This window comes from Malassezia sympodialis, genomic scaffold (genome assembly GCF_000349305.1).
Source record: "Malassezia sympodialis ATCC 42132 genomic scaffold, msy_sf_18, whole genome shotgun sequence".
Taxonomy (NCBI): Eukaryota; Fungi; Basidiomycota; class Malasseziomycetes; order Malasseziales; family Malasseziaceae; genus Malassezia; species Malassezia sympodialis.
The window spans coordinates 109,380-122,510 of NW_017387816.1; the positions used below are offsets into that span (position 1 = coordinate 109,380).

The 13,131-nt window shown below is 60.5% G+C and overlaps 7 protein-coding genes across 7 annotated transcripts; 2 read left to right on the forward strand and 5 right to left on the reverse strand.

Annotated features, from left to right (window-relative positions):
- Nucleotides 1–111: 111 nt before the first annotated feature.
- Nucleotides 112–536, reverse strand: MSY001_3127 (uncharacterized protein; the record flags this gene model as incomplete). Its single annotated transcript, XM_018885018.1, has 3 exons — nt 112–194; nt 218–369; nt 394–536. The coding sequence occupies 3 exons, from the start codon at nt 534–536 to the stop codon at nt 112–114; spliced, it is 378 nt and encodes a 125-aa protein (XP_018741620.1).
- Nucleotides 537–611: 75 nt separating this feature from the next.
- Nucleotides 612–3,095, forward strand: MSY001_3128 (uncharacterized protein; the record flags this gene model as incomplete). Its single annotated transcript, XM_018885019.1, has 3 exons — nt 612–1,001; nt 1,090–2,234; nt 2,285–3,095. The coding sequence occupies 3 exons, from the start codon at nt 612–614 to the stop codon at nt 3,093–3,095; spliced, it is 2,346 nt and encodes a 781-aa protein (XP_018741621.1).
- Nucleotides 3,096–3,142: 47 nt separating this feature from the next.
- On the forward strand, nt 3,143–4,129 carry MSY001_3129 (uncharacterized protein; the record flags this gene model as incomplete). Its single annotated transcript, XM_018885021.1, has 1 exon — nt 3,143–4,129. The coding sequence occupies one exon, from the start codon at nt 3,143–3,145 to the stop codon at nt 4,127–4,129; it is 987 nt and encodes a 328-aa protein (XP_018741622.1).
- Nucleotides 4,130–4,132: 3 nt separating this feature from the next.
- Nucleotides 4,133–5,505, reverse strand: MSY001_3130 (uncharacterized protein; the record flags this gene model as incomplete). Its single annotated transcript, XM_018885022.1, has 2 exons — nt 4,133–4,674; nt 4,698–5,505. The coding sequence occupies 2 exons, from the start codon at nt 5,503–5,505 to the stop codon at nt 4,133–4,135; spliced, it is 1,350 nt and encodes a 449-aa protein (XP_018741623.1).
- A 741-nt stretch (nt 5,506–6,246) lies between these two features.
- On the reverse strand, nt 6,247–7,197 carry MSY001_3131 (uncharacterized protein; the record flags this gene model as incomplete). The annotated part of the gene is made up of 2 exons (XM_018885023.1): nt 6,247–6,806; nt 6,828–7,197. 2 exons carry the CDS (start codon nt 7,195–7,197, stop codon nt 6,247–6,249), a joined length of 930 nt encoding a protein of 309 aa, XP_018741624.1.
- Nucleotides 7,198–7,263: 66 nt separating this feature from the next.
- Nucleotides 7,264–8,391, reverse strand: MSY001_3132 (uncharacterized protein; the record flags this gene model as incomplete). The annotated part of the gene is made up of 1 exon (XM_018885024.1): nt 7,264–8,391. One exon carries the CDS (start codon nt 8,389–8,391, stop codon nt 7,264–7,266), a length of 1,128 nt encoding a protein of 375 aa, XP_018741625.1.
- Nucleotides 8,392–9,464: 1,073 nt separating this feature from the next.
- Nucleotides 9,465–10,506, reverse strand: MSY001_3133 (uncharacterized protein; the record flags this gene model as incomplete). Its single annotated transcript, XM_018885025.1, has 2 exons — nt 9,465–10,467; nt 10,493–10,506. 2 exons carry the CDS (start codon nt 10,504–10,506, stop codon nt 9,465–9,467), a joined length of 1,017 nt encoding a protein of 338 aa, XP_018741626.1.
- Nucleotides 10,507–13,131: the final 2,625 nt, after the last annotated feature.

Below are 13,131 nucleotides of genomic sequence, written 5' to 3' on the forward strand. Positions count from 1 at the left end.
CCTCTAGCTACTCTTCTTAGCCTGTGCAGAGATCCAGTCGTTCATGCCGCGGCGGCAGCGCGCAATTTCAAACACGTAGAACTGGAATCGCGTCACTGGTGTGAGTCATGGCTACGCACGGAAGATCGTGTTCGACTGCGTGTACTCGTCCGACGCATCCGTGCGGATCAGGGTGCCAAAGTTGAAGTCGGCGACTGCGTAAGCCGGCGGCACCTACCTTTCTTCTCATACTTGTTGATAAAGTTGCGCCACTTTTCCTTGCCGGCGGCACTCTTCATGGCGTCCTCGTCAATCTTGCGGATCGCCTCGTCGTTTTGAGACAGCTCAGGGAACGTCTCGTCAAAGTCTGCCATGATCTCATCGTCGAGCCTGGCGTCAGTCTCTCGCACCTACTTCGTCAGCCGCAGCGCCGAGCCGCGGACCTTCTCCAGCAGGTTCCAGTAGGTCTGCGCGTGTTCCACGCAGCGCACGGCAATCTGCTTCTCGATCTCAGGGAGGTTCTGCGCCTGATTCGGGTCAAACGTGTCCAGGGACATGGTGGGCAAAAGGTCCAGGCGCACGATGGCCTCTGTCGCGACACGTGATGAGCGCTGCGTCTTCAGTCCAGCTGTATGTGTGGCACCGCGTGCGCGGCGTGGCCTGCAGCCACCGAGTGCCCGTCCGTGTGGCCCTCGGTGCTGAAGCAGGTGCAGCGGCGGGGCGACGATGCATGGGGCGGTGCCGATGCCGTGCAGGGCGCCTGGCGCGTCTCTCTGCATGCGTCCGTCCTGGGCCTGCGTGGCCCGACGGTCGTCCAGCAGCCGCTGGTCTCGCACGACGAGCAGCTCTGGCTCACATGGAATGGCGAGATCTTTGAGGCAGAAGACCCCGCCCTTGTTGACCAGGCGCTGAACGACACGCAGCAGCTGTTTGACCGCTGGTCGGGCGCCTCCTTCTCCGAGGCTCTGCTCGTGCACACGCTGGCGCATATGGACGGCCCCTATGCCTTTGTGCTGCTTGATGTACGTGGCTCGGCTAACGCAGCGTCGGAATGATACCCTGTACTATGGCCGCGACCCGCTCGGACGGCGGTCACTGCTGTATGCTCAGCCTGCGAACGCGCATTTGCTCGCGTCGGCCGCGAGCGTCGAGAGTGTGCAGGCACATGTGCCATGGACCGAGGTGCCCTGCACGTCGCTGTGGCGCCTGTCGCTGCGCGCGAACAAAGATCCTGTGCCCCTCGAGCGATGCTCGCCCTATGCGCGCCGCCTCGAGCTGGCCCCTCCCAGTCTCGAGTGCACTGTGGACCAGGCCCTTCCCCTCCTCGAGCAGGTGCTCAGCGAAAGTGTGCGCTTACGCGTCCAAGCGCTCCGCGACACGCCGCGGGCTGCCCCTGTGGCATTGCTCTTCTCGGGTGGCCTGGACTGCACGGTCCTGGCCGCGCTGGTGGCGGAGCACCTGCCGCCCGAGTCCCCCATCGACCTGCTCAATGTCGCGTTCGAGAATCCCCGCTCGATAGCGGCCGCCTGGGCGTCCGGCGCGCAAGCCGAGCCGGGCACCTTTCCACACGACATGTACGCGGTGCCGGACCGTGTGGCCGCGCGGAAAAGCGCTGAGGACCTGCGCCGGCTTTATCCAACGCGCACATGGAACATGGTCGAGGTCAATGTGCCGTACAGCGAGTACGAAGCGCACACACCGGCGGTCCAGGCACTCATGCACCCCTCTGCGACCGTGATGGACCTGAGCATTGCGTGCGCACTCTACTTTGCTGCACGAGGCGAGGGGCAGGTCGATGGCCGTCCTTACCGCTCGCCAGCGCGCGTCCTTCTCTCTGGGCTCGGCGCCGACGAGCTCCTCGGTGGCTACGCGCGCCACCGGCAGGCGTGGCGGCGTGGCGGCGACGAGGCGCTCACGGCCGAGCTGCAGCTGGATCTCGATCGCCTCCCGACGCGCAATCTCGGGCGCGACGACCGCGTGCTGAGTGCGCATTCGCGCGAGGCACGATACCCCTATCTCGCCCGATCCGTACGGGCGTTTCTCGCGGCGCTGCCGGTGCAGGCCAAAGCGGACATGGCCGATGCGCTGGGCGACAAGAAACTCCTACGTCAGCTAGCGCATCAGCGCGGTCTCTCGTATGCGGCCGCGCTGCCCAAACGGGCTATCCAGTTTGGTGCGCGCAGCGCCAAGATGGACGCGCAGGGCGCGCGCCTCAAAGGCACGGCGGCGGTCGGCGTCCTCCACGTGACAGGCTCGTAGTTGCCTCTTTCCACGACAGTATGCTGGGAGCGATGCGCACATGTAGGCGCATGGTCCCTCGCGCGAGCACGGCGCCCCTTGCCATGCCTCTTCGCGCTGTTCCGTGGCGCTCGTTCGCGCACACGGCGTACGTCGCCGAAAAAAACAAGGCCGTCGCGCAGTACGTGGGGTCCTGGCGCATGAGCTACTACCGGCTCAAGCTTTTCTCGCTCTCGTCGCTCGGTGTTGCGGCCGTATTTGCGCCGCTCTTTGTCCTCTGGCCGCACAAGCTCGAGATGGCTGCGCGTCTGGGTGTCGCTGTGACGACGCTCGGCGCTAGCGCGACGAGTACGGCGCTCATTTCGTGGATCGGTGCGCCCTATGTCGGCCACATGACCCTGCGCCGCGCCGACCCGGCGTCGCAGCCGCTGCACTACATTTCCGACGGCGCGAGCGATGTCGTCCTGGACGATACGCCAAGCGATCCGCCCCGCCACGCAAGCGACAAGTACTATCTGGAGATTGCGACGCTCAGCTGGCACATGCGCTCGCTCAAAACGACGGTCTATTCGCCGTCGCTCCTGCGTCCGTCGACGCGCGCCTTTGCATCGTGGGAGCTCCCGACTGTGCCCCCGCCACTCACGATCGACAACCCCCAGGGCGTCGGCGAGCACACCGTGTCGAGCTTAGTGGCCGAGACGGTCGATGTGTCGAACGGGAAAGTGGTCGGCCGCTGGTGGGCGCGCTGGCGCGTCACCCCCAGTGAGCAGGAGGGTCCGGTCACGCTCACTGGCACCTGTGAGCGGGAGGGCAGGCCCGTGTGCCACTTTTACGTCGACGAGTCGCAGCTGGGCGACGACTGGCGCGTCTTGGAGTAATGTGGAGTCGTCCCTCGTAGTTCTTTCGCAGACGCAGCACGGACGCGATGGCGCCGAGTCGCGAGGCGACGCCGCCGTCCGAGGCGGCCTCGTGTTCGTTTGCGGCGCTCGCTACTTCGACAGCATTCGTACAGGCGCTCCAGCGCGATGTGCATATCCTCCTCGATGCGTTTGCGCTCACGTGGCTATGGCTCGATCAGAATGTGGATGCGCCGAGCTCGCTGCGCTGGGAGTACGGCGCGATGGCCGTCTTCCAGCGCGTGTGGGCGCGCAACCAGTGGCCACAAGTGAGTGGACTGCTAGGCAGCGAGGTGCGCACTCGCCGCGCGTTTATGCAGGCGGTGGCCGATGCGTTCCTGGATCGTATCGCTGCCGCGACGGGCGCCGCCACGACGGAGCCACACACCGTTTTGCATGCGGTCGGAGCGCTCCTTGGCCTGTACTGCTGGTGGCATGCACAGCCAACTGGCGCATGGCCCGCCATTCGCGTCGATCCTGCGGCGTACACGGCCATTGCCTCGCTCCCCGAGCGGGCGCGCGCCGTGCTCGATGCGGGCCCTGAGGCGTCTACGCTGCCGCCGTCTGCCGACGTCTGGTACGTCGCGCAGCAGATGCTTGGCACGGCTACGGCGCCCGGGTATATCCATCTGTACATGGCGCCGCGGCATGTCCCTCGCCTGCGCGCGCTGACCACGGTGATGCCGCGCCAGCAGCTCGAGGCACGCCCGCGGCTCGTTGGGTCCATTGGCACGACGCAGGCGCCGCGCCAGGCGCCGCCCGCAGAGGCGCCACTGCTCCATGGGGACGTGCAGCAGGACGTGGGCCTTCCCAGCGAAGGACCGGCGCCTGCTGCGTCGACTCGGACGACCCAATCGCTCGAGGCCCTGTGGCAAGCCCAAAGAGAGTATGCGCGCGCGCAAAAGTCCGTCGAGGACGCTGTGGCTTGGGACTCGAGCAGCTGGGACGAGGGCCGGCCCCTCTCGCTCCCTACGATCCTGGCGTACCTACAATCGGGCACCGGCCCTGCCTCGTGATGGCTACTTGCCGATGCAGAACCGCGCAAAGATCTCGCCCAGCACATCGTGGGACGAGAGCGTGTGGCCTGTAATCTCGCCCAGCAGCTGTGCGGCGCGACGCAGCTCCTCCGCGGCCACCACGATGTCGGCGTCGGTCGGCATGGCTAGAAAGGTGTCCAGGCACGTCACGACGTCCAGCAGCAGGTGCCGATGGCGCGCCTGTGTCACGAGCGGTGTCTCGCGCGCCTCAGTCGCGTACCGCTGCGTCACCCACGCGCCAAGATCCTCCAGGACCTGGTCGATGCCCCGCGCGTGCGCCACACTTGCGTGCCACACGTAGCACGGATGGCCTGCGTGGCGGGTGGGGAGCGGCGCCGGCGGCGCCGTGTCCATCTTGTTAATGAGGATCAGGTCAGGCACGCCGGCCCAGGCGCTGGACGCACGCCGCAGTCCGAGGCGCTCGACCTCGTGCGGCGTAAGAAACGTGGGCCCGGCCGGCGGCAGCGATGTCCAGTCGTCCGGCGTGCAAACGAGCACGGCCAGATCGGCTGCATCGACGTACACTGCGTCAGTGACTCCCACGTACTGTGCGTGCGCTGCATGCCCAGCTGCTCAACCTCGTCGTGCGTCTCGCGGAGGCCGGCCGTGTCAGCCAGCGTGACTCGGAAGCCGCCGAGCTCCATACTGACCTCAATGATATCGCGCGTGGTCCCTGGGTGCGACGACACAATCGCGGCGTCGCGGCGCACGAGCTGGTTGAGCAGCGACGATTTGCCGACGTTCGGCCGGCCATACAGCGCGACGCGCACGCCATGCTGAGCCGCATCGACGTAGCTGCGCTGCGCTGCAGGCACGTCCAGCTGCAGCTCCTTGGCGAGGTACGCTCGCAGGTCGGCCACCTGGGCCCGCACACTGTCCCATAAGCGCGCGTCAATGTCGTCTTCGTCGCTAAAGTCCAGCATGGCCTCGAGGTGCGCCATACTGCGGAGCAGCTTTGTGCGCAGGTCTTCATAGAGTTGCGCTTGCCGCCCGCCGCCCGCCTGCTGCGCCAGTCGCCGCTGGGCCGATGTCTCAGCGTGGAGCAAGGCGTCCAGCGCCTCGCAGGCGGTCAGGTCCAGGCGGCCCTGCTCAAACGCGCGTCGTGTAAACTCGCCGGGCATCGCCGGGCGCAGGGGAGAGCCGAAAAGCGCCCGTGCATCGGTCAGTGCCGCTAGCACATCGCGCACGACCGCTGGACTCCCGTGCAGATGCAGCTCGAGCGTGGCGTCGCCGGAGAACGACTGGCCCGGCGGGAAGTAGGCAAGCAGTGCCTCATCGAGGATCTCGCGTGTGCATGGGTGTCGCAGCGTGCGCTTGACCAGCTGGCGCGGCACCCACTCGTGTGTTCTCGTCATTGCATCGCCGAGAGGCTTCGCGAGAGGTCTCATGTAAGTGCCGTATACGTACCCTGCAATGCGCACGATGGAGATGGCACTGGGCGGCGGCCCAGTGGCCAGCGCGTAGATGGTCGGCACGGCGGACGCGATGCTCCGGCGCGGCAAGTGCCAGGGCCCACGGACCACCCGCACTGGGCGCGCCGCGCGCATCGTGTGGAGAAGGCAGCGGCTCGCCTGCGACGGACTCATCGCGCAGCCGATGGCGGCGACGAGCCCCGATACCCCCCTGGGCCGACTCGCCGAGGCTTTGCAGACACAGACACATGCAGAAGAGCTAGCAGAGATGCAGGGCATGCTAGCAAGTGTGAAGCGGGCTCTCGACAGCGGACGGCGCGTGGCGCTGCCCTCGGAGGCAGGTCGTCCCCGCGGCTTGCCGCTGTGGATCGTTGTACGTGCATGCGGCTGACGCAGACGAAACTGCTCAAGAGCGCGTGGCACCGTGATGGGACGTGGCCACTGATCGGCTACGACGAGGCAGCCAAGCACAGCATGTGCGACCGTGCACGGTGCGTCGTGCCGTATCTGCACATTTCGCAGCACGCACATGCGCTGCTGGTCCGGAACGAGGCGTATGAAGACGGCAAGCGGAAGGGAACGATCCTCCCGTGCACGCAGCCGCCGCCGCCCGCGTGGGACGTGGAGCCAGACGCCGATGCCATTGCGCGCGCGTACGCCGCGCGCGTGGATCTCTGATGTACACTACTTGGCCTGGGGCGTGCCCGGGCGCGACCCGCTGTCACTGCGCAGCGACCCGCGGCGCATGAGCCCGCCCCGCTTCTCTGTCTTGGCACGCGCGGCCTGCTTGTGCGAGGCGCCGGCCACGAGATCGCGGATCATGCCGTTGTATATTTCGCCATCGGATGCGAATGCGTCACGCAGCGTCAAGTAGTACTGCAGTGCCTCGCCCAGTTGCGTAGAAAGTCCGTCCATCTCACGAAGAAGCTCGCGCAGTTCCGGCTGCGTCTTGAGCTTGATATCTTCCTCTGAGATTTGCCGCAGCACATCGATGCGGTGCATCGGCACCTCCGGCTCCACCAGATTGAGCTCGCGCCGCCGCCGCTCGCCCCACGTCTCGGGCTTCTGGGTATCCACGCGCTGCGGCGGCGCGCTGGGCGTGTCTGTACCAGCGGCCGCGGGCCTCGCCGGCGTAGGGATATGCAGCTCCAGCGGCGGGAGCACTTCTTGCGTCACTTCGTCGAGGTTGATGGGCACGCCCAGCGCAATGAGCGACTGCCGCCGCGTGTACGATCTGCGCCAGTCTAGGGGTGCACTGGGCACACTGTCCACTTGTAGCGCGCGGTAGAGCGCGCGGATCTGCTCTGACACCAGAATTTGCGAGGGGCCTTCGACTAGGCGCATGCCCTCGATGGCAATGTTCGGCGCGACACCTTCACCTGGTGTGCGCATGTCAAAAAAGTCGGGGGGAAGGAGTGCACGCACGCCGTCATTCAGCGCCGCGTCCTCCGGGTCGTCAGACAGGGGCAGCGAGCCCACACCTGGCTCGCTCGGCTCAGGCTTCGCCTCCGTTTCCGCGGCCGGGGCGAGCTCGTCGCCCTCTTCAAAGTCGCCAAAATCGTCTACGTCCTCCTCGCCATGGTCGCTTGGGCCGTGAGCCTCGCGAAGGGCATCGACGCCCGACTCGACGGTCATCGCTCGGAGCCAGCGCCAGCCGCGCGCAGGAGCGCCTGCTATAGGAATGGAGGTGTGTATGCTACATCACGCCTGGCCGACCGGGCGCAAGCCGGCTGGGAGCCTGTCGTTGCGCTGCCAAAAGTGCGCGAGTGTCTCTGCGGTCTGCTCGGGCATATCCTCTTGCACACAGTGGCCTGCGTGGGGGCTCACGACGAGCTGGTACTTGCCCTGCATTTGCCCAATCATCAGTGTCTGGTCGAGGTTGTCCGTCTCGGCGAGGATGAGCAGGCGCGCGGCGCGGCAGCGGAGAAACTTGGTTGAGAGGCCTGTGAACCAGCCGTGCCAGTAAGGCTCTGTAGCGAGCAGGTCGGCGTTCCACCGCCACGGCAGCGTCGCATAGCCCCGCGCCTCGTGCACGAGCGACGGCACACTCCGCCGCGCGCTCTGAGGATTGCGGATCGTGCGCGACTTGATGTGCCACTGGATCGCGGATTCGAGACTCACAAAGCCCTCAGGGCGTTGCCGCACAATGTTCGCCATGTCAGGGAGGAGCCGAAGCGATGTGCCCTCGACAATGTCGATCATAGCGACGCCCAGCACGCGCACTTGCGTGTCGCTCTCGAGCTCGTGCGCTGCTTCCACGACCACCGCGCCGCCCATCGAGTGGCCGAGAAGGATGAGGGACGGGCGCTGAGCCGCGTCGGGAAATAGGGTATATATCACTTGCACAAGGTCGCTCGTTAGCGCGGCCAGCGACATGTCGTTGACCACCTCTGGCGGAAACTTGGAGCGCCCGTGCCCTCGACAGTCGTACGCCAGGATGCCAACTTCGCCGCCAGTCTGGTGCGAGAGGGAACGGGCCGTCAGCGCATAGGACAGGGCACCGAACCCTGCGCCGTGGTGGCACACAAATACGGTCGTGCCTCTCGACGCCCCGCCTTTGGGCGGCGTGTAGTAGGCCCGCAACGTGGCCTTCTTATCGCCCGCGCCGCAAGGAATATCGAGCTCGAGTGCCACGGCAAAGCAGTCGTCAGAAGAGAGCGGCCCAAACGCTCCGGGTGCGAGAGCAGGCGGCACCGTCGGCCGCATGCCACTGCTGGAGGGAAGGTCACCCAGCCCATCTGTTTCTTCGTCCTCATCAGCATGCACGGCTGGAGAGGCATCAGCCTGCTGCTTAAGCAGCGCTACCCGCAGGGAGCTTGCGTGTGGCATAAGGTTGTGGGGAAAGCACGGGTAGTGCGCCGGAGCGGCGCCTGCTGTACAATATGGGATCTATAGAAATACGGCCATAGCGCCAATAGCGCCGACTACACAGGCGAGGCCCACAAAGCTCGAGGTCGTCAAAGCCTGGCGGCGTGCATCGCTACCATCTGCTGGCGCCTTTCCGACGCCCACGGTCGAGCCAGCAGGATGGTCCTTGTCCGCCGGGTTGAGAATCGACGGGGCACCCGAGACGGCTTCTCCGTAGGTATACACCTTGCCGATGGCGCCCGAGTAGGACTGCGTCGGATTCTTCGCAGACACAGTTGGCTGGCCACAAGATTGCGAGACTGCGTTGCAGTACGCCGAGGTGGCCTGCGACGCGCCCTGGGAGAATGCAGAGGCGGCACCATTGACCGCACCTGCCATGTCAGAGTAGGTCCACGCACCATTGACTATTGACGTTGCACCACCTATGGCGCGTGAGACGTCATTGCCGATGTCACGAGCCATATCAGAGGCCTTGACTGCCACGACTAGCATCACCCATGCCAACGCCACAATGAGCCGCATGGTGTGTGCTCACGGATGACTAAGGCGTCACAGCCTGGTTTGCTTGTCACGCCACACGCACAGACCACGTCCCCTATTTGCTAGCTACGGATGCCGCAGGCCATGCCGCCATGACTATACCTGGCATGTGCTTAAGCTCCGTAATGACAGAGCGTTTTTCCTCAGGATAACCGCCATCGGCTTACAAGACAGGCATGGCTTGACCCCAGTCCAGGCGTTGGTTGAGGATGACCTTCATGCGCAAAGAGCACTCGGTCATGGCCCCTCTTGATGGCATCTGTTTCGTAAAAACGTGCAGACCTATGGATCTGGCAACACTTCTGGGTAAACGTTCTGGAGGTCCACATCCGTGTAGAAACGAATTCTTGTGAGCATTCATGAGCAAGACATAGCCTACAGAGACGGCATGTGAGTTATGACCACAACTCGATAAGGAAACGGTCTACATGAGAGCCTTACATTGGCCTTATCGGCTCTGTGTGGCCCCAAGGATCACTTGCACCCCAAGCGAATCAATAGCCCGCCACTGGTTTCGGCACGTAGGGCTCTTCTAGAAAGGCCATTTCGTCGGGACTCAACTTTACCTGAAGGGCGCCCACGGCCTCGTCGACGCGTTCCAGCTTGTTGATGCCAAGAATGGGATACGTTCCCTTGGCAAGCGTCCATGCCGTGGCTATCTGGGGCATAGACACACCCTTCTTCTTCGCGAGCTCTTCGACACGGTCCGTAATCGTCTGGTCCGCCTCCTTGGCCGAGTTACGAAGGAGACGTTGAAGCATGCCGTCTGAGCTCTCGCGCTTAGAGGAGCGATCGGACCACGGGCGCGCAAGCACACCCCGCGCAATCGGCGACCAGGGGACAAGGCCTACACCGGTAGCCTTGCAATAAGGAATCATTTCCCGCTCCTCTTCACGGTACAAGAGGTTGTAAAAGTTCTGCATGGAAATGAACTTGTGCCAGCCATGCTTGTCCGCAATGTTCTGAAGCTGCTGGAACTCCCATGCAGCCATGGAGCTGGCGCCAATGTAGCGGACCCAGCCCTTCTCAATGACGTCATTCAGCGCCCTCATGATCTCCTCCTTAGGCGTTTCGCGGTCCAGACGATGAATTTGGAGAACGTCAATATAGGTACCCAGGCGCTTCACACTCGCCTCCACGGCATCGAAGATGTGCTTGCGCGAGAGACCCACTCGGTTGACAAACTCGCCGTCGTTCGGGCTAAGGAAGGCAGGACCTTGCTCCATATCGTCACTCACACCAAAGTGGCACTTGGACATGATCACCACACGGTTGCGAGGAATTTGGAATTTGGTCAGCGCCTTTCCCACGATGACCTCAGACTTGCCATTGCTGTACACATCGGCCGTGTCCCACGTATTGATACCTTTCTCATAGGCGTGGCGAATAATCTCTAGAGACTCTTCTTCATCAAGAAGCCACTCGCTCCAGTTCTTCGACCCAAAGGTCATGCATCCAAGGATGATGCGAGATACTTTCAAACCCGAATGACCCAAGCTTTCGTGAGTATCCCGGTACGTACTTCGCGTACTCCATGGTGGTAAGAATGTGGGATGCGGGCCGGCCTTTGCCACCCGACCTCCACACCGCTCGGGCCACATGGTGCTTCACTAGGTATTTCTACGGTCGGGGTAACGGAATATACTTTCATACTTGCCAACGCGCACGCTCTTTGCGAAGTACTTTAAACAATCCAGTAGGCATTAAATCACGCTCTCCAAAAGCTAGTCGTCCCATGCGGCCTAGAACCTCGGCGCCGTACATCTGAATGATCCAGCAATGGTCATTGTACACATCTGTTTTTTCCTCTCGTCTAAGACTGCGCATGACTTTTTCCAAGTCAAGTGTAGTAACCATACTCGACCGAGCATCGGTATTAGATTGTAGCTCATGATATGCATTGAGCCAAACATTGCTACCATCCTCAGGTGATTGAATATATTCCTCAAAGGTAAGCGGGGGATAGGGTGTATCCGGAGGAAGATCAGACACTTTTCCAGCATCCAATTTCTCCAGGTCCTCTTCGAACTGTTGTTTCTCATAATCCACATATTTCTCGACCACTTTCTCTGGATGATCATCAAAGCACGGAATAGATTCGGTCAAGGATACGAACGGGTTGTAGATCCCCAAGCCGCCCAAATATGTAGGAAAGAAGAAGAAGGCATCTGGTAGATCAGAAGGTACAGCATCCATGGTCTTGTCATTTAGAATTTTTTCACGTAGTAGCGAGACCACGTCGCTATGCTTCGAGTCCGATATCGCTTCACTCACGGTTCTTTGCACTTTTTGAATCATGTCAATCACCGAATATACGTGATTCTTGCCCAGACATTCAGATGGATATCCAGCATTATTGATGAAAAACCGTGTGTATGTATTATAGGCATGAACGAAGTACATTATACACTCATAATTCCTTAATTGGCGTATCATCTCTCTTATATGGCGGGATATGAGTTCTTGATCCAGATGCCATTGGCCCTTCTCCATTAGTTTCAAGAAACCCCAGCGAACCTCGCCCAGGGGTAGAGCATGTGGTGGGAAAGTATCATTTTTCTGAGGTAGATACAGGTAGGAGCCACTTTTTTCCTCATTGAGCGTGAGTCCCATTACGTGTGTGAATTTCTGGATGGTGCACCAAGCCGTGACACTCGAGTCCGGTTGACCAACAAAGTGGATATCGTCGAAAATTCGGTATATATTGCAGCCTTGCGTATCTTGGTTTACAGCATAATCCAAGACAAAAAGCAACAGGTCTCCAAAGACTGTACTGAGTGTGTGACTCATCGGAATACCACGCACGCGCTTCTTGGGCTCACTATAGCCATCATCTTCTTCCACTAGAAGTGTCGGCTGCATAAACGCCCGGAAGAACGCGATCCACTTGGGAGGCACATCAAAATATTCAAAGAGTGTTAGCAAAGTAGAATGGGGAATGGAAGGTCCGAACCACTGAAAATCTGTCTGGAAGTAGGCTGCTGAACCGTAAAATTGCTTTCGCAAGAGGATCTCGGTGGTAATAAGACGAAGCAAACGCTGTTTAACATCAGTCAGTGTATCAATATTTATATGATCATCAGGGTCTTCTTCACAGTATCCCCCCTTTGTGCCTTCTTCAACCGAAGACGGCAATTCTGAAAGAAAGAACACGTCCCGGTACGTCTTCCAGCGATAGTTGTTGATGGCGAATTCTCTACGACTTGATTCGCGTTTCTCGCCGACCAAATTGATACGCTTTTTTATACATTCTTTGCTGAGCTTGGTTGTTGGGCGCTTTTCCAGCCATGCACCAGAAGTAATGAACCTTTTCAGCACCCTTTTCAGAAAAGCTGCCCAATGTGTGCCTACAATTTGGATAAAAATTGCTTGGTAAATCTCTTCATCCATATAAACTCTGAATCGGCCATTGATATTTTTTCGAAAGTGCACAGGGATGGGGCGAGACTGCCACGACCACGATTGCAAGGCACTTAGATCCGAGCGCAGAGCATCTGCAATCTCATCCAAGATAATATCCCTGGACTGCAAGTCTTCCAAGGCATTGCGCTTCTCCCCTACAAAGAGATCCTCTTTCAGAAGAGCATGAAGCGCCACCCTTATAATTTCTTTATCAATTGGAATTATGTCAAAGTCAGAAATTGACCGCCGTAGACTACCAAGGGGACTGTTCCTCGGCAAGCCATTTTTGTAGTTCCGCATGAACAAGTTGTCCAAAAATTCCAAAATTTCTGCCTTGTTCGTTACCTTCTCATTAAAGGCATACGACTCCCATATTTCGCGCTGTCGGTCAAGTTCTAAACGGCCATGTATTGACTCATTTTTGTCCACTAAGCTCGGTTCGGACACTGGGTTCTGGATCCACTGCAACACCAATTTGCTGAACAAGGCGGTGGCACTGTAGCGGGCCCGCTTTTGTTCCAGCTCCGACAAAAGCGACTTACCCCACGCAGCAATTTGTGATGGTCGTATAAAAGGATCCCTCTCGGCTTGATCCAAGAATATGTTCAGATTATGCGACCAGCGCTCGTCACGGAACTTGTGGTCACAATTCTCCATGGCTCTCAATAGGCGCCGGACACTATCTGCATCTTTGAACTGTAGAGTCTCATCATCGAGATGCTTACTCCAAAACTCATCCAACTCGGCACGGCGCTGAGC